Consider the following 18,049-nt stretch of genomic DNA (forward strand, 5'->3'; position numbering starts at 1 on the left):
TGTTCCTAACCATGGTTGTCAGATCAGGCGAGACCACCGAAGCAGACATGCAAAGCTCCTCGAGGCTTTTGCCCTTAAGCTCCTCAGACTTCTCCATGGCCCCGTTGATGTTGTTAATGTATGTCTGGTGGTGCTTGGTGTGGTGGATTGTCATTGTCTCGGAGTCGATATATGGCTCCAGCGCCGAGTACTCATAAGCCAGCTTGGGGAGTTCGAAGGCCATGGCGACTGCTGCCAGCAACAGTAGCTCAGTGATTGTGAGAAGCTTGGTTTGATCTATGGTCATATTCCATGACACGACACAACAAAACCAACACACTGAGGCACTCTCGGTTTTGGTTCCCGGCGGGGGTATCCCCATCCACGGCACATAGAAATATTCCTAGCCCCTCCCAAACTCTGCTGTTTGCAGCAAAGAGAAACGACGACTGTGTCCAGGGGACCAGTCAAGACCAGAAACCTCCGCTTATACAATGTGTGTTACAATCGGGGCGGTGGCTGGCTGGTGCCAGTAGGTAGACAGTAGGGGACCGACTCGAAACCTCCGCTAGGCTTGTCATATCTCTTACGAGTAGACGGCAGTCGGGTATTTCCAGCAGCCCAACCGAGAACCTGGTCGGCGCGGCGGCAAATAAACTCCAGAGCACAGAGTCCCCAGAACGATTGAAAGTTCGGTTGCGGCCGACACTGGCCACACTGGAAATCCGGAACCCTTTCAAAAGCGGCACGATGATTACATGCGCGTTGAGACAAAGACCGTAGTGGTAGTCTTCAGTCTTGCGAGCGGGAAGTCGGACGCCGAGTGTTTGCCGGGGTCGAGGGTCTACGTGAGAGAAGTGGCGAGAAGTGACGAGAAGTGAAAGCGGATCAGATTCCGTGAAGTTTCTTGCAAAGCCATGAAAAGAGAAGCATGGTTTCGCGAATGGCCCCTGTATTATTATAGCACGAGACGGAACGCATATTGCAGGTCGGCCCTGTTGAAGATTGAAGACACACAGACCACGACTAACGCACAGCAGTCCCAGCACGAGACTTCGGCTATCGACGGCGCAATACTGAGTAGTTTTGTGAACATATAGCACGTCTGATGCAAGGACATATGTTCATCCTGACGTCGAAGAATCCTTCTGGATAATACCGACTCAGACGCCGTGATGGCTGTTGCGATCACAGCACGATCGCGGTTGACACTCAAGGCGATCGCGAGTTCAGATTACGACCGTGAAAACAAGTGTCGCTGCGCACGAGTGACACCCCGCTCCGTAATATGAAACGGAAACGATGAGATTTTGGGTACTTCGACGATCGTAGTACCTGATTGTGGACAGATACTATGGGTTGGCGTGCCGTGATCCGTCTCTCCCTCTCCCGGCGCGGTTCTGGAAGTTGATTTGGCTGAAAGATAGGCGAGCTGAGATATCACGAGACTCGGAGCTCGGAGGGCTTCATGGTCCATGGATGACGCTGTGATAACCTAGCCGGGTGCAGCCGTGCAGGCGTGGCCCGGCCGGCCGGTATGCCCGGCAATCGGCATGCTACTGTACAGTACCCTACTGTTTTTTTTTACGTAGCTAGCTAGGTGGTACCCTACTAGATGGTACGTATCTGCTGGTATCTACTATATCATTTATCAACAGACAGTTCATTCAACATTCATCGTCAGATCAGATTTTTATATATCCAACTGCATGTTTCCCGTACAAATCGCTAATGTAGTAGGGTACAGTACGTATCCTTTAATTAATAACCGGTATAGGGTAGGTAGGGTACCCGGCACCGGTCTACCCTACACCCTAGCTGCATACCTCTCTAGAGGTGCGTTGTGCAACAGTACGAGTACCTACTCGAATTACATTCCGTGATTTTATCGTGATATTCGAAGAATTCCGTGATTTTCCCCCGAGGGAATGTAGTTCGATCGGAAAAAGTCTCGAGTTTCATCACGAATAGTCGTCGAAATCACGCACTCGGGCTGTCGCCCTCGTGCATGATTTCGACGACTATTCGTGATAAATCTCTCGAATCTTTTTCCTCCCTCGTACTAGTACCATGCAGGCCATAGTCACTAGCCGGTACGTTGGAATTCCTCCTGAGTTCCAATGGTACAGTACCAAGTTACTAATAACCTGCTAATAATACCAGGAGCTATTATTATAATACTGGCGCGCGCCGCGCTGCGCCGGCCATTATTTATATTCTAAGTATGGGTGAATGCGGCGGGTGGGTTCTTCAGTGTGTGTGTGTGTGTGTGTGTGTGTGTGTTCCTGTAACCCTTCCGTCTAGTGTCTGCCTGTATCTTCTCCAAGCGCAACCTGTGAACAATCTCGACACTCGTACGTATACACTGTATAACCTCGTGAACAGAGCACCGCCAGCACAGTCATTAGGACCCGCTGCATTATTATCTATCTGGAATCCGCTTGACTCCAACTCACTGGAAGGCCAACCTACCGGTAGGATATCGAGACAAACCATACTGTGAGCCGCCAGAGCAGATACCAGAACAATGCCTGGTGCAGAGGTGAGTCAGTGTGTCACAGTGAACTGCAGACATGAACCTGCGGCACTGAGCAAGCTTTAACCCGGTTTCTTTTGCATTGCTGGTCAGGCCTCTGACAATAGCAAGGGGGCTACGTTCAGTTTGGAGAATGAGGATCACACACTTGCGAACTCACTGCGGTACATGCTTAACAAAAGGTGGTTGCATCCTTGGTACTTTTAGTTTGTTTCAGTCATTGAGGAAGCGGCACATCTAACTTGCTCCATTGCGGCGCAGTCTCCATGTGGAGTTCGCAGGATACAGCATCCCACACCCTTCAGAGAAAGTTGTGAATGTGAGGGTCCAAACAACAGGTAGGAGGCAGCTCATGGATGTGCCAGAGTTGCACCGTTGGTGGGTTCCGCCATCCGATGTTTGACTAAGTGTCGCGCATTGCAGGAGAGGTGACCGCTCATGATGCGTTCCGGGAGGCCCTTGGGAAGCTTGCAGAGCTTTGCGTGCATATGAAGACCACGTTCGAGGACTCCGTATCTGAATATGAATCAAAACCTTCAACAGATGATATGGATGAGACTTAGGGCTCATGGCAGCAGTACAGGGAAATGAAGGATCAGCATGCACTGTAGCATCATAAACTATGAACCCTATCGGAACTTGGAGAACGGAGTGATGCTGCACCTTTTTTTTGTCTGGGACAGCGTCCGAAAGCCCTACCAAACTCGCACAGAACCTGATTCACCTTACCCTCGTTGGTTGAGACGGGCTCCCCAAAGCCTGCTTCTTCCCAGAATTTGTGGAGATCGCTTTGCCGTCCATTCATCACCGCCTGGAGTTTGTGGCCATCCCACCCAAAGAGCGGGGGAGGGGGGGGGGGGGGGGGAGTTGCATGTAACAAGATGGGTGACATCCCTGAGCGAGAGAAAGCAGCAGCAGGTTCCCACACCTCTTTCTGTGCAGCTTTGGCTGCGTGCCAGGCTGAATTCAACTCCCCATGGTCATCACCTCCGGAGGAATGACCCATGCAATTTGCGATAGACCCACCCCTCTCCCCCCTCCCAAACACATACACATACACAAGAGCGCAGAAAGCCTTGCTCCCGCATCGGCAAATATGCAGTGCAAGCCGCGAGCCTACACGTCAGTACCGCATCCAGGAGCTCACGGATGGCTGAGCATGCGTTACAATCACATCAAAGCCCAAGTGCTGCATACAAACAGCATGGAAGAAAGTTCCAAGACCCCGGGTGAAATCTTTGCCGGTTTGCTCAGTTAGGGCCTCAGTCAAGCACGAGGGATCTGCATGCCCAGCATTAATCTATTGGGAGTTCCATCCACACTCCGCTTATTAAAAGCAAGCCCATTGTACGCCCCTCACTGCCCCCACTGTGCCCTGTTCTGCTGACATTCATCCACTCGGACAGGATGCACTGATACCTCATTCTTAGCCACCAGCCAGAGCGCCGCAGCATTCAAGACCAGTGTTGAAAGGCCCTGTTTGTCCCTGAGCGGCCAGTTGGTGTCTGGGAAGCTATGCGCAGTTGAAGCAATCACCAACTCCGCAGCACAGAATTCAAGCTTCTGTCCTTGGTATTATACTTGCGGAGAGGAGTGACCATCACCTTAACATTTATTACAACTTCCTTTTCACTGCTGCTTGACACCTAAAGAAGTCACAGAAGCGGCGTGGGGTGCCCTGTCAGTAATTCTCGCAAGCCTCCGACGCATGAGCCATTCTACAGCGGTTCCGAGGCGAATACCCAAACTCCTTAGGCCTTTCTGTCCGATATGTCCGTGATCAGGTACAGCATTCTGCCTTTCAACTGCATTTTCTCTTCACTTGTCGGCACTTCCACAAGGTAGAGCAGACGGTTAACAGCCTTGGCTTCCACGGATGTCGTTCCTGCGACAGGCTGGAATGCCACTCGCAGTCACACAGAGGATGCATACACTGTGATAACATTGAACTTGGAGTCATGTCTCGTGTGCCTGACATATGGTACAGCAGAGATCACCTGGTATCCCAGGCGCTGCATATCCTACGATTATGTCCATGCTGCATATTCCTTATCTGTCTGGCCCCTATGTAACACGCACACGCATCCGGTTTGGGATGGATGCTCTGACATATAATGACAAATGGGACCCCCCCCCCCCCCCCTTCAAACAGCAGCACTCATAGAATAGCTCTGTATACACAATGCACATGTATCAGGTACGCACGCATGCAGCTAACGAGCAGGTGTTGGCGCAGGTATACTATCGACACCTTGCTGTACAGCCAACTGCCAGAAAATCAGTCAAATGCGAGGGTCTCCACTCAGATATGGAGAGAGGGGTCAGACAGGCGGCGGGGTCGGAGGGCGCAGGAATTCCTGTTACTTTCTCTACCAACTAGGGTACCTACCTACACCCCCACCCATAAGTTTCTACTCCCAGACAATTGGGACTAAAGTGTATGTAAAGTGCCACACGTGCGCATTTTTGGGCATGTTCACAATCCTTAGACACACAATATTCCAACCATGTGTGGTAATACCCTTCCAAAGGGCATACACCCTCATGCCTGACGAGTATCTATGGAGCAACAAATGTTGCTATCTGCTAGAGTCAGGATTGGTAGCTGAACGTGTGTTGCAGTGCCAACAGGCCCTACTCATCATGCAGGCACGAAACTGCACAACCACATAGGTAGTGTGAAACTACACGATGTCTTGTTTCTGGAACACATGCCCAACTTCCAAGGGCCTCTAGGGATGCCTTCCATACTGCTTACCCTAAACAGTCAAGAAAATATTAGCATGGAAATCTCGGATTTTTTAAGGAAACCTTGCCTCAAGTCATGCAATCACAAATGGGCGATCGTTACAAGTGTCATTCACAAGCACACTCATGGAGGGTGTCGTGGCACCCTACATACCCTATGAAAAACCCTGTCCTTTGGACTAAACTGCTCGAAAGGGTTTGCTAGGGTTTGCATTTTCTGCAATTGTCCCAATGCCTATGCACCAGTTTGCCCCTAGTACATCCCTACCTCGCTTCAAAGCGACACCATGGCCTAAGCCTAGGCTAATCACTTGCCATAGGCTAGATTTCAGTCTACAAGGATGGCATTGGGGGGCTAGCATGCAAAAGTATTAAGTGGGGTTGTGTTGTACTTGCTTTTTCCCCACGCCCGCGTCCGACGTCCAAGTCCAAGTCCACGTCTCACGAGATATTAAAGTGTCATTGGTAGGAATCGAACCTGTGACCTCTAGCCTAGCGAGGGTAGTAGCTTGTCGCGCTACCAACAAGCCTAGAGTTGATTAAAGCGACGAAAGCGAAATTTTTGAATATATACAGTATCTGGAAAATCGAAATTTTGAAATTACAAGTACCTGCTCTGGTAATCATACAATTTCGTACCTGCAAGTACGCCTAAGTAATACCTGGGACTGAGGTCGTCGCATGATGTACGATTTTCCCAGGATTATAAAGTATTCGTACTCGTCTACTGGGGCAGGTTTGGTACATGCAGCAAAATTTGTGCTAGTGTTGAAGTACATGTAAACTAGGCAAAGGATCACCAAGTCTAGACATGATGGGTTTTTGATGCAAGTATTGAGCCTAGACACAGAAGCATGATGTTATAAGCTCGATTACAAAGTTTCACATGTTTAATCCTAGTTTAGATAGGTCAAACACGATTAACTTAGTCCATACTATCACTAGGAGGTAGAAACTTTTGGGTGGGGGTGTAGATATAAACATTCTCGCATACCTACCCTACCCAGGCCCTACCCTACCTCAATGACACACAGGAGGGATCAGGAGGGTACCAAGAAGGTGGCTCTGGTAAAGTAGGCACCGGGCACCGCAGTGTGCACTACTAGCGATAGCAGGGCGATAGTACCGCCTAGAGGTACCGGGCCCCGCCCCCCCCCCCTTTAATTTGACCATCCTGTCACTACCTACTATAGACCGGATCCATACTTATCCCTTTAACTGCCGTACCCGTAGTATTTCGTACTGACTGGACCGCAAGAATTCTCAGTACATTAGGTTAATACCCCATAATATACTGAGCGGAGTCCCGCTGGCGCGCTACCGCGGGCACCGCCGCTGAGGCCGCAAGCACCTTTCGGCGATCTAGAGCTCTAGCATAGCTTCCGATCGAAGGTCTAGGACGCGACTATCGTGACGGATTTCATCTATCGCGGTCTTGAGCGGATTCCGCCGCCCCATCGACCTCCGAGTCCACCTATGTACCGCGTAAAGTACTGATGTGAAGAGCTAATGTTAGATGGCGCTAGGCATTGTTCACCGACCTTCTCCATATGCGACTTTCTTGCCACCACGACTTTCCCAGCTTATTTGGTGTCTATAGATCGCTCTCAGATGTGTTGGTAGAATCGACACATGGCCCAGTAGCAGCGGCAGCGGTGCCCGCGGTGTTGCCGGCGGTCCCTCTACCAGTACTTTAGACCGTATGTACACGCTATCAGAGGGGGTACTGGACCGCATTTGCGGTCCAGTTAGTACGAATATTTACGGATACGAGAGAGGGAAAGTTACTGTGGACGTGGTCTATAGTAGTAGCCCTCCTGGTAGTAAGGATACGAGTAGTAAGTTGCATCTTTATCTGCTGCATCGTGTAACTAAGGACTTACTCGTACAGAAAGCATAGCCCATGTTGGTTTCACTTCACATCTATTTCGTACATGTACGCGCGGTTTCAAGTAGGGTACGAGTGTACGTACATCACTTGATAATACCAACACGATCGTATTACCTAGGTAGCTGGCCAGCTGAACTTGGCCGCGCGCGGGATTACATTCATACAATTACATGAGTACGAGTATGAGCTCTCTCTCTCTCTCTCTCTCTCTACGAGTACATGAGTGCGGGTGTACGTACCGTACCCGTCCTACCCGGGCGCTACCTCCGATCGATCATGGAGCTAGCCTGCGCTGTTGAAGTTACACGTACTGTTTCCGTGACCTTATTGTACCCGCGGCCCACGCCCCTACATCATGCACGCGGCCACACTGCACCTCGAGGCTGACAAACTTTCCGTTTCTCTCAATGAATCATTCAAGAGTCTGTGGCGGTACATCCCATCGTCGATCGCTATAGATTCCCCCACAGGAGGCAACATCAGAGCTAAGCCAATCACGGCTATTGCAATATGAGCGCAGACAGGGAGCCATCACGGTCGGGGAGGGCGATCATCACACTAGTTATTGGAATCCTGGTGCGTAGCTAGAAAATCGTCTCCCGTCGCGCAGCTTCAAGTTCCTTCTGGCACGTGCATACAACACATCTGCGCAAAATGAGCCAACTCTCCGCTCGCTCATTGGATCGATCGATTCTGAGCGCACCGGCTCCGTAACCAAACCCCCCCCCCCCCCCGGCCCCCGCCCTCCTCCCTGAAATCAGCATGCCCCAGTACCAGTTGAGGTTCCGAAATCCTATGCCTGGATCAGGAGCTAAATCAAGTGTCGGGTGTCGCCAGGTCGGACTTCTGTTCGACGAGGCGTTCTTGAGGAGCGGCTACCACCCTTCCTCCCTAACTGTGGATTCGTCCTTGCTGAAAAGTGCAGTGACGAATGACCCAGAGCTTGAGGTGGGGACGACACCATTCACATCATATGAGCAGATTTGACAATGGCGAATCGCATGGATGCGTGTTGGCATCTGCTTAAGTATAACCATGCCCCTTTCATCACCAGAGTGTCCTACGTCTTGACAAACTAAGGGAGGAGAGTTCTACTCAGCAAAAGGCATTACAAGAGGCTCGTCGGCAATACGAACTCCTGGAGACGAGGTGAGAAACTGTGCTATCTGGCCAATCCACTGACACCACGAGTTGTGTTAGTGCCACGATTTCCTCTGTTGTCTCAGACCGGCTTTGTCTTCCACAGGTACAAAAACCTGGAGCAAGATTTCCATGCTGCCATCAACATGGAACGACCCCAGGCAGCAGATGCCCCCCGACTTCCTCTTACGGTATCATGCACAATCAACCCTGGCAACGTGTTGCTGTGATCCTTCATATTTATAGTCATATGCATACCACTGTGTCAATGATGGGTAGTGATGAACTGGACACTGACAACCCCCCCCCCCCCCCCCCCCCCCGAACACACACCCTCCCGGTGCTCGGTCTACCCTGGCTGCAGCCGGACTGCATCCTCGCTGTGAGGGCGGCACGGCAACGGGCGTGCCCGTGTGACGCCAACATGTGCCCTGTCCTTTACACTGGGGAGATGTGTGACTACCCAGCTGACGATCTTCCACAGTGCCTTGCACCCTGGAAGTTGCCTTATGAGAACCCTGATGGAGAGGACTTTCACATGTGGACCCTGAACAAGGAGACCATTACTAGCAAAAACATGCACAGTCTCAACCTGGGAAAATTCGATGCATCCGAGGACGTTGTGGTACCACTGTCTCGAGAGGTGGGGATTTTCAGATTTGTATCCCCCCCCCCCCCCCCCCAATATAAAGAACACAGTAACTGCACATGGCAGACTGGGCTGGATATTGAGCACGAAGTGAAATGTTCAACACGATCTGTCCTTGCAATTTCTACGCTCCTATGCCCTAATTGGGCAGATCGGGGCCGTTTCGGAGAGGACGGGCGCCTACGATCAGACATGCACAGAATCATTCTCACGGCGTCTGTCATCGTTGGATACCCACAGCAGCAACTTGTGTTTGTGTTCCGAAAGGTCATGGATCAGCTTCCGGCGAAAGAAGTGCTAAACCCCAAGACCTACCGCAGCTGTGCGATTGTGGGTTCCAGTGATAATCTGCTGCGTCAGTTTCTTGGCGATGAGATTAATGATCATGATGTTGTGATTCGTTTCAATGGAGCGACCACAAAGGTATTCCCGCCCCCCTTCTAAGCACCAAGCACATGCCCATCCCAACCCCACCCAAAGTCCAGACGTAGCTTAGTTCACAACCCTGGGTGTCCCCAACTTTGCCATCCCCTCTGATCCATGTACTTAGCAGGTCGCCCCGCCATTGCACTGACACCATACAAACAAAGCCATCTGTTATGCTTGCTGCAGTTGTTTGCTGCAGCTAGTTCTGTGGTGGCATCCTGTGACAAGAGTCTGTTCTCGTTTTCAGGGATACGAAAAGCACGTCGGCCGCATCACAAACCTCCGATTTGTGACCAATGCATGGCTGGGCTTTCGGGTAACCTGCCCTGCCTACAAATCCCCCCCCCCCCCCCCCCCCCCCCGTCTCTGCCTCTCCTGACAGCAATGGGAATTGCATCCAGCGATAACCTAGCCACTCTGTCCGAGTACTTTTGGTGGTTAAACACTGTGTGACCATTGTAGCCTCGTTTGGCCAAAAACGGAACAGTCAAGCTCTGCATGCATTCATTGATCCTGTCATTGGGAACCCTCGAACAAACAATGATGGCCTGCCCTGCCCCGGCTCCTATTTTGCGCAGGAATTTCCTCAAGAAACGGTAATTTACTTGGACCCGTTCAGGTGGGCCGGCCCTGGGTTGCCCGCCCGCATTACAGACCAGTGCCACTGTATTCAGTCCATATAGGCTCAGATCAGACTTGGCAAAGCGTGCTGTAGATATCTCACTGCAAGATGTGTACCACCTGCCTGGTGTGTCCCATGAATGTGCAGTGGCGATCCCTTGTATGGATGCGATCGAGTCACAGAGTGCACAAACACCAGTGCCACTGCCAACAAGTTCCTGGAAGAGCTGAAGCTGTTTCGTCAACTGCGTGTTACTCAGCTGCACCCCAAGGTGGGAGCTTCCACTTCTGCATGAAGCCCGGCACCTGTATCAACAAGCCGCACACAAACACGTCAGGCACTTGGTACCCAACTACAGTCTTCTAAGCCGCGCGCCTGTTGTTTCCCAGGTTGCTAAATGGATGGCATCACCTTACTTTCACAAGGGGAAACACTGGATGCTGTCGTCTGGCTTCCAGGTAGAGTTGACTTACGAGCTGTAGAGGCATCCACTTGTTCATCACAGTTTGTTTACACGCAGTAGTGTTTTCGTACGCTGCCATAATTGATTGGCGTTTCACCTCGGCATCCTGCTGCTAAATGCGTTCACAGGTGGCGCTGCTGATGTCTCACATCTGTGAGGAGGTAGATATGTATGGGTTTGCGGGTATGGAGCCTCGCAAGTACTTTGACCACGAGACCGTTCAGGTAGCACCACAGCTGCAGGAGGTCATGCCACCGGCACTCGATGCAGCCGCAATCGGACTATCTCGCCCTTCACCCAGCCTAACCGCCATGCACCCACACCCACGCACATGTACATGTATAAAGTCCCCATCTCCCTCTGGTTAGTGCCTGTACGCTCGACAGCAAGCCCTGCATCGTCAACACTCTCTCAATGTGCTTTACATTGATTCTATCCCCGACCGTGCACATCGCGAGCAACGCCAGCACAGATATCAGTCCTTGTGCTCCCTGGGAGGCACTCCAATCGTTCGTTGCAGTCCTGTACTGATTCTCCTGGATACAATTCACAGGAGAAGTTCTTGGGGGCTGTGGCAAAATGGGCTCAAGAAGTCAAGGATGGGGTCCCCGTCTCTTATCCTTTCACAGACCAGCGGTTCAGGCACAGGTATGAGAATGCGGCCGTCTGCCGCGTATTGCCCAGCAATGTGATGCCGTCGCTAAAATTCACAAGAAACTGCTGGGATGTAGTGCAGCCCCCTATCCAAGCTACAATATCTGGAAAGCAGTCCAATAGCGGCACCGCCATCACCAGCAGCAGGGCAGCGCAACAGACCTGCATGGGGGAACAAGTCCTGACAATGTGTGGCGGTGCATGCAGGAGTCTGCTCGGACGCGATGCTGAAATCCATGCAGATGCAGGGGAGCTGGACGATCTCTCTGTTAGGCGGGCATTGCTAGGGAAAGCTGGCAAAGGCCGCAAAAAGGTCAAGCAGAACCCCACAGTAGCTCCTGTAGTCCAAATTGAAGATGTGCCAAACATTGAGTGGGAGCGGTCTTGCCAGGCAGACATGATTCTGAAAGGTTGGAGCACCAGCTAACCCCCCACCCCCCCCCCCCCCCCCCCCCCCGGGCTGGCCGCAGCGAGGTTTCCCTGAGTCCGGCTGTGTTGGCTTGCGTGAAAGTACGGATGAGCCATGGATCGTATCTGCACTTCATTGCATGCTCTGAACTGGCAGCTGCCTCCGACGTTGGCCTGTGCAGGGTTGGTGACCATCCACGGCATTCATGCGGTTGAGCTGACCCCAACTGGGAAAGTTCCAATTGCTGCAAATGCAGCTCTACAAACGAAGTCCAAGGCCCGGGGCTGATTGGGAGCCTACTCATCCGGCGAAGTTCACAACCCTCAAGCAGTACTTCATTAGCTGAGGCGCTCACTGCAAACAGTTTCATCCAACCCCACGTTGGGCCAGCTTCCATAGCGCAGCATACGCGTCAGCATGACACGCGATAACTGTACTACAAAGCAGTAACGGGGGTGTAATGTATTATGTACCAAGGAGCGTGAAAGTGCAGGTAATATGAATGCGGGCGATACACGGAGCTTAGTGGACGTGCATGTATAATAGGCCGGGCATCTGGGCAAATTAGCAGGCAGCGTGTCTGCCTCTGCATGGTTAACTTTCATCGTTTACCACGGCCCTGCGTAGCAAACTGATTGGTCGAGTTGCCATTGCCATTTCATACTAAAGCACTGTATAGGCAGTGCTTGGGATATTATCCATGCAGTGATAGGAGCTTGGGACACGGACTTCAACAGACGTGCGGCAGAATTTGGCATGCCCGTTGTTAATACCCAGAATACTGCGGCCTGGATGTTATATATTAGTGACATCAAAATCGTTACCATGAAATGAAGCACGATAACAGTTCTTGTGCCCATTTAGCACTATAGATGTCATCGGTGTAGCATATGATCATGAGTTGTGGTGCTGAGGTATCGAAAGTCTTAAGCCGGGGGGACGTGGCTATCTGGGACCTGGGGATATTCCCCGATGCGCAGACACACTCCGCCTAGATAGCTAGCGTGGTCTGCGGCTGTTGCTGGCAGCCTGGAGAGGCATTAGCATTTTCTCTGAATCTTGAATCATCAGATCGCCGAGATGGATATCCCTCATGCGCTTCTGATGAACCATGGGTATCCTGGAGAACAAGTCTGATGTGCGCTGCGTTTGCCCGCCTGACTGTTGCTGAGATTGACCGCCCAGGTGTGTGGGGGATGAGGGCTTGACAGATTGGGGCACTGGCTGCAACAGGTGGCTGCTGTCCTGAACTCTGGTATTGTGATGGGCGGCGTTGGAGTTTCTAGGGCTCCTTGGCAGCATCGGGCCTTGCAGCTGCAAAGAACCCACCAAAGGCGTCAGGGCGGCAGACGCTGTCAATTACAGGTTCGAAAGTGGCGTGGCGAATCATGAACACATAGCAAGGTACAGTGTAACAGGCAGCAAACCACATACACAGAAACGCGTGGCGCTTGCCTGGCTATCATCAAACCACATGGGCATTGCGCCAGGCTCCTCCAGCTCCACAGGGACATCAAGCTTCCTCAGAGTCACAGCTCCCTTCCGCCAGCCATGGCGTCTCGTCCGTCATTCGAGCCACCTGCGGCACTCCATGCATTGTCTGTGTCAAGTGCATTGTCATTAGAAGCACACACTGAGCGCATGTGCCATTGAGAGAGCTATGCTCCAAGGTGGGTCAACGTACCCGCAACACCACCCCCCTCAGGAAGTGCTTGAGATGAGTTTGGTATGCCCATTGTCTTCCTTAGCATTTCAAGATAGGCTGCCGGGTTTGTGGTTTCCTCTTCCTGCACAGTTCAGGGCAATCTCAACAGAGCCCAGGCAGAGATATCCAGTAAGCAGCGCTGGATGGATAGGCTTTCGCCAGCAGGAGGATAGACTTGCCTGAGCCCCTTCGTGGTGCACAGTGTACGACAGCCAAACTGGGGCTTGGTCCGGGATTTCTGCAGGTGGAAGTATCGGAATCAGAATGTCTATCAGAACAAGTGAATGGCTATCAGAAACAAGTGAATGGCCGCAGTGGTAGCTAACTGCGGGTTCAAATCCGGTCCCAGTTGAACAATTAAACAGCTGTGTGTGTGTGTGTGTGTGTGTTGGAGGGAGGATTCATTTCCTCTGGGCAGGCAGTCGCTCACCATCTCTGGTTATTGTTTGATATGCCAGAACTTTGAAAATGCTTGTTTTAGGGTCAGCTTTGGGAGGGATTCTTCGCTTTGGAGACTGCTTGCGAGGGTTCGTTTCTGCTGTCTTAGCAGCAATGTCACCCCCGTGATCCTGCAGCCCCGCATCCACCGGGGCGGGCAAGCTTGAAGGTTCTGTACTTTCCCTACGATCTTTGCTGGCACTACCACCAAATGTGTCATTCCTGATGCTCCTGGACGCTTCCTTCCCAGTCTGGGTGACAGCCTGCCCAGATTGCTGTGGCAAGCTTCTGCCCTGTCCATCAGCCTGCAACGAGCCAACGGAGGCATGGGCATGGAGCAACGCCTCAGAAACAGGGACAATTTGCCAGACGGAAGACTTGAAATTGCGGTTAGACCGACGGTACACCCGTGACCTTTGTGAAATCGCCAGAGGTCCCCACAGCAACAGCCACTGATTCCCAAAACAAATGCACACTGCAGAGGTACCGATCCAAGTTCTGACAATATCACGCAGTCTCGTCAACAATACAAGGCAGGGTTGGCTGCACAACTTCTTGTGGTCCCTAGTTATGCCCTGGAACTCCTGCTGTACCTTTGGTCCTGCAGTTTCGCTGCTTGTTTTGGGTCGTGCTGGAGGCTTTTTCCTCCGGGCAGAGACTTTATCTTTCCCTTTCGTTTTTGGCTTGCTCTCGCCTGCTGTGGAAAGGAAGTTCCAGTCCTCTTGCTCGTCTGCATCCGGGACTACTGAGAACTTCTTCGAAAGTAATCTCTGTACCCCAGGATGACCGTCTGAAACACGAAACGGCTGTCAAGCAGCAGCACAACACATGGTGCCAAAAGCCACAAGAGGGAAAAATACACGTGCAGGCTCAGCGAGAGAATGTGGGTGTGCAGTGCTATCCGAGTTTAAGGGTGGGGCATATGGGGAGACCATGTAACCAGATGGTGAAATTTGGTAAGCGTGGGCAGGCTTTATGAGCGCACACCATTATGATAGGTGTCACGTAGGTCTGCATTTTCAAGCCCAAGGATAATCTGGTGTCTAGACTCTGATGCGTGGCCCCGCAACTTCAGCTGCGGCGTCCCCGCTCGAGCATCCGGAGAGAACAATTCAGCTGTGGGGGCTGGAATTAGTACCAGCGGCCAAAGTTAGTAGGAATGACATGTAAAGTACACACGTCTGCGGAATTGTATAGAAATGAAACGCCAACAGATATGGACCCATGTGTATCTTGAGAAAGGCCTTTCCATAAACAGGATACAATGAGGTTACGGGCAGGAAATGTTTCTCTATATGTTACTTGATATTCCATCTGACTGCGTCGTCTCAGAAGCAAACCCTTTCCAACCCGCTTCCCCTCTCATAAGCAACGGTAGCTGGGCAGTCCGAGGGAGAACTCACAATGTTCCCATGAACATACCTGCACTAGCCGGCCCTATCGTCTGCAGCCGCTTGATCTTTGGTTCGCTCTTGGATAACTGGTAGTACCGCAGAAACTCAATGGATCAACGCACTAATGTATATCGCACACAGCAGCATTGCGCGGTGGACCGCACAGGGAGTCACTTCCTGTTGCAGCCGTGCATGGGGGAGAGGAAGGAGGCATCGAGAAAAAGAAGGCGGATCCCTACCATGGATCGTTGCTTGATTCTCTCCAATCCTTCTGGATATATCGCCTTCAAGCACGCACTGTCCTCTACCGGCACAGTCTCCATGGGCCAGCCCTGTTATCCAGCGCGATCGGGGGAGCAACGTCAGCAAAGGGAGAAAGATAGCTGGCGAGAAATAGGTCAGAAGCAAGGTAAAACACCCTCCGCAGAGGAAAGCATGTCTCGAACGAACGATTCTTGTGCCTGACGACGCAATATTGCCTGAGGGAAAGTATAAAAGAAGGCTTACCTGCAGTTGGGCTTCCTCAGCCTGGATGGGTGCGCTGCCATGCTGTTCGAGGGGCTGCATACTGCTTAATGCGCACACAACATGACTCTCAATAGAGCGAAGCTTTGTAGCACATGACTTCAGCATTTTTAGAATGGCTGATCAGCGCTATGGGACATCTTAGCTGAGGTATACCTGCTACTCGGACGAGGTACATCAGCGAATTCTAGGTCTCGATGCATTTGCAAGTCCCGACCCTGGCAGACACAATGCACAAATCTGTCAGTGAAATGGCAGAACCCTATCAGTGGCTAATGAGCTAAAGCACGTGTGTGTATGAGTGAGTGTGTGTGTGTGTGTGTGTGTGTGTGTGTAAGTGAGGGGGGGGGGGGGGGGGGGGGGGGAGGGATGTATCGGAGATGACAAGAGAAAACCACCTCAATGCGCCACTGCCGTTCTTGCTTCTTCTCGTGCCTGTATGGGCAACGCCCTTACTTAGTAACACTCCCATCCAGGCTGGGGACATGCCTTTGATTGCATCATGCACCTCAAAGATCGGAGCCACAGTCAAGAGGGCATCACGGCTGTCATTCAATGACAACTAGAGCTCACATTTTGCGGATTTCTGTCCCATCCATGTAAGGGTAGCGTCGAAGAGTGCGCTCAAACTTGTCAGCAGAGAGATGGCTCGATCCCGTTGTTGGAGCATAGTAAAGAACCTGACGGTGCCACGGTGCGGTCAGGCCATTGAAGCAGATACCTGTGCCCTTCTCACCGGCAGGTTCTCATAGCAGGGTCCCGGACCAACACTGCAACGGGATCTGATATCCGAATAAGGATCAGTAGCTCACAACTAAAGGAGTAATGCGCATTAATCCGCCTGGGGGGGGGGGGGGGGGGGGGGGCAGTGGTCCCACCACACAGACCTGTTTCTGGACAAGGTGTGTTGTTGGGGTTTTGGCAATGCCCGTGTCAAAGTTGAGCTTGTCATCCTTGTACCGCTTCTTATAGCTGCTGCTCATAGGGCGCTCGTGCTGTGGAGATGCTCCTCTTAGCCACGGAGACTTCTGAAATGACTGACGGGAGGTGGTTGCTGCTGTTGCTGCACGAATGAGATGACAGTGGGCTCAGGAATTTCATAATTAGGCGTACGTTCATGTGGGCATCCATTTTAAAGTGACAAACATCGTGGGCATCCCACAGGAATTCTGGGATGGATAGGAGACGTTGGGAGACTCGATGCACATGTTCTCAAGATCATGCATCATGGAACAGGAGTACATGCAAAGGATTTACCGCGATGCCGTTGCCACTTTGGATTTGTCTGCACAGACCTGCGGGCAACCTGCCATGACAGCAATCCAACTCTGACACAATCACAGATCGGGGCGCGGCCGGGCTTTTTGGGGGCCGGGGGGGGGGGGGGGGGGGGGGGGGAGGGGGGCGCATAGATAGATGGATACGCGGATGGATGGATGGATAACACAGATGTCCTCATGTACGCGCCCTAGAGGATTGCCAGTACATTTACAGACCACGAATGGGCTGCTATGTTCAGCATTGGCAGGCATGCGAGACTAGTTCTCTCGGAGACTTTCGGCTGACCGGCCCAGTTTGCAGAGTCGGCTCACCTCAATCTTGTATTCCAAAGCAGTGGGCTTTGCGGGTCGATGCCACACAGTTCCTGCGTTCAGATACAGTGCACACTGAGGGACAGATATGCATCTCATGCGATGACATGTGCAGCATGAGAATGATGAACCAGGATGCCAGAGCACACGGGCTGGAGTTTTGAGCACATCCGAAGAGTCTCTAAGGCCCAGGGATTAAGAACAACACTGAATGCCCATACCGTTCTGTACATGCCCAGGAGTGGGGACTCGATCCCAAACATTAAGGTCCACAAGGGAAGACTCGTGCTTCTGCGGCGGAGCTTTGCGGATCTTACTCCGGCTTTCTGCCACCAGGAAAGGGTACTTCTCTCCTTCATCAAGATAGTTTTTCCCCATTCTGCTGCAGAAATATTCGTCTCCACCGGCTACTGGCACGTCAAGTCTCCGTCCTAGGAGGGGCTAGCCCGACCGAACGCAACGCGAAATGTGCGCTGTCTATTTGGTGCCTTCGACGAGCAGAGGCGACTGGCCTGACCTGACCGCCGGCTCCACACACACCTGAATCAAGACTACTGCCCGGCAAAATGCCATGCTTCTCTCCTTACAAGTCGCATAGCCAAGGCAGCACTATACGCTTTTCCTTGCGGCATTGACAGTTGAAGCAGGAGCCGTCGCACGGCATGTGCGGGCAGTGGGCACCGGCACTAGCGCAGTGGCGCTAGTACTAGAGTGTAGCACTAGTAGTCGCAGCAGGTGGTCGTAGGTGGGTACCCTACGCTTCCAGATGTACGGCCCTGGCTGAGTACGCGTACGTAATGATCCCCAATATTCCAATAGATAGGAGTACAATACGCGTATAGATAGAGCGATCCAGCTACGGGCGAAGTACCCGGGTA

The 18,049-nt window shown here is 52.0% G+C and overlaps 3 protein-coding genes across 3 annotated transcripts; 2 read left to right on the forward strand and 1 right to left on the reverse strand.

Moving 5' to 3' along the window:
* Positions 1-2,365: 2,365 nt before the first annotated feature.
* On the forward strand, positions 2,366-3,078 carry LOC142356338 (DNA-directed RNA polymerases I and III subunit RPAC2-like). The gene is made up of 4 exons (XM_075408266.1): positions 2,366-2,521; positions 2,609-2,697; positions 2,777-2,853; positions 2,939-3,078. The coding sequence occupies exons 1-4, from the start codon at positions 2,507-2,509 to the stop codon at positions 3,076-3,078; spliced, it is 321 nt and encodes a 106-aa protein (XP_075264381.1). The 5' UTR covers positions 2,366-2,506.
* Positions 3,079-10,402: 7,324 nt separating this feature from the next.
* On the forward strand, positions 10,403-11,993 carry LOC142356345 (uncharacterized). The gene is made up of 5 exons (XM_075408275.1): positions 10,403-10,449; positions 10,583-10,678; positions 11,008-11,102; positions 11,316-11,518; positions 11,699-11,993. Exons 1-5 carry the CDS (start codon positions 10,429-10,431, stop codon positions 11,803-11,805), a joined length of 522 nt encoding a protein of 173 aa, XP_075264390.1. The 5' UTR covers positions 10,403-10,428; the 3' UTR covers positions 11,806-11,993.
* A 1,425-nt stretch (positions 11,994-13,418) lies between these two features.
* Positions 13,419-16,165, reverse strand: LOC142356339 (uncharacterized). The gene is made up of 10 exons (XM_075408267.1): positions 16,153-16,165; positions 15,978-16,014; positions 15,736-15,797; positions 15,562-15,622; positions 15,294-15,386; positions 15,083-15,140; positions 14,646-14,785; positions 14,254-14,390; positions 13,653-13,965; positions 13,419-13,460 (listed from the first exon to the last, which is right to left on the reverse strand). Coding segments are annotated over exons 1-9 (894 nt in total). The 5' UTR covers positions 16,155-16,165; the 3' UTR covers positions 13,419-13,460; positions 13,653-13,661.
* Between the last annotated feature and the right edge of the window lie 1,884 nt (positions 16,166-18,049).

The sequence above is a fragment of the Convolutriloba macropyga genome, unplaced genomic scaffold, assembly GCF_964194025.1.
Source record: "Convolutriloba macropyga unplaced genomic scaffold, txConMacr16.3 SCAFFOLD_531, whole genome shotgun sequence".
NCBI lineage: Eukaryota > Metazoa > Xenacoelomorpha > Acoela > Convolutidae > Convolutriloba > Convolutriloba macropyga.